Here is a 1,165-nt window from a genome sequence, read left to right as displayed (position 1 = left end):
AATATTTGGAGAATCATGTCGTTGAGATTAGTTCATTATGGGAGACCAATATGATGTTAAGTCGTGTTGTGCACCTCAGGTGAACTTTGCTGGTAGTTCTTGCGTGCTAAGAAGTTTGGGCCCATTATCATTGCAACCCCTGCACCGTGGTTGTTATTGATTGGCAGCATCTTGCAGTCCATGAGTCCTTCCGATGATGTCCTTCGCATGAACTAATTGCATCAACACAAGATAAGTTAAAAATTAGCATTAATATTGGAGTTATAGAGTCGGAGACCAACCTTTTATATTCCAACAAAAAATTGGTTCATATAACCTCCTACAAACATTTATAATTTGATTACCTATAAAGTTTATTAGTACTCATTCCGTTCTAAATTAGTTGTCTTAGATTTGTCTACATACATATGTATCTCAACATATTTAGATACGATTTGTGTAGATACAGATGTATCTCAACATATTTAGATAAATCTGTATCTAGACAAATCTAAAATAACTAAAAAAAATTGAACACTGAAATAACTAATTGGGGATGGATCGGTACTATTAGATACTTAAAAAAACATGTACATATTCATTTTGGAATACACTCCCTCCATTTCATATTATTTTTCTTAAATTTTTCTACATACAGTTGTATATAGACACGTTTTAGTGTTAGATATATCCATATCTAGAATTATGTAAGACAACTAATTTACGGAGGTAATATTTTCGTAGTGTTGTAATTTTATTTACTATTATATAATATACACATGTTACAACAGAAACTTGTTGTTAAAGTTACATTGGAAACATATCAAATTTTGTATATATTCGACTAAGACGAGCTTCCCGGCCTCACCAACATACGGGACTTGTACATACAGTGGATATCTTGGTCAACACTCAACAGAGATTTACCCGCAAAAAAAAAACCACTCAACACAGATTCTTTCGCAAATAGAAAAGAAGAAGAGAAAAACACTCAACAGAGAATAAGAAAAAGAAAACCATAAACAATTGACATACCTCCTCGGTGGTGACGCCCATGTGCTTGCCAACGCACGGCATCCCGGCGGCTGCGAACACGGCGGCGGCGACCTTGCCGGGGAACCTCTCCATGGCTAGCGCCAAGCTGAGCCCGCCGTGGCTGTGCCCGACCAGAATCAGCCTCTCGCCG

General features: G+C 37.1%; 1 protein-coding gene across 1 annotated transcript; it reads right to left on the bottom strand.

Moving 5' to 3' along the window:
* Positions 1-23: 23 nt before the first annotated feature.
* LOC123178614 (esterase PIR7B-like) lies at positions 24-1,159 on the bottom strand. The gene is made up of 2 exons (XM_044591475.1): positions 1,015-1,159; positions 24-212 (listed from the first exon to the last, which is right to left on the bottom strand). The coding sequence occupies exons 1-2, from the start codon at positions 1,105-1,107 to the stop codon at positions 57-59; spliced, it is 249 nt and encodes an 82-aa protein (XP_044447410.1). The 5' UTR covers positions 1,108-1,159; the 3' UTR covers positions 24-56.
* Between the last annotated feature and the right edge of the window lie 6 nt (positions 1,160-1,165).

Source organism: Triticum aestivum, unplaced genomic scaffold, assembly GCF_018294505.1.
Source record: "Triticum aestivum cultivar Chinese Spring unplaced genomic scaffold, IWGSC CS RefSeq v2.1 scaffold93645, whole genome shotgun sequence".
Taxonomy (NCBI): domain Eukaryota; kingdom Viridiplantae; phylum Streptophyta; class Magnoliopsida; order Poales; family Poaceae; genus Triticum; species Triticum aestivum.
The sequence above is the reverse complement of the archived record's forward strand: the minus strand, read 5'-3'. Positions and strand labels throughout refer to the sequence as shown.

Coding starts and splice junctions, on each gene's coding strand:
- LOC123178614 (XM_044591475.1), bottom strand. CDS start 1,107: ATGGAGAGGTTCCCCGGCAAGGTCGCCGCCGCCGTGTTCGCAGCCGCC. Junction 213..1,014: donor TGGGCGTCACCACCGAGGAG/GTATGTCAATTG, acceptor TGATGCAATTAG/TTCATGCGAAGGACATCATC.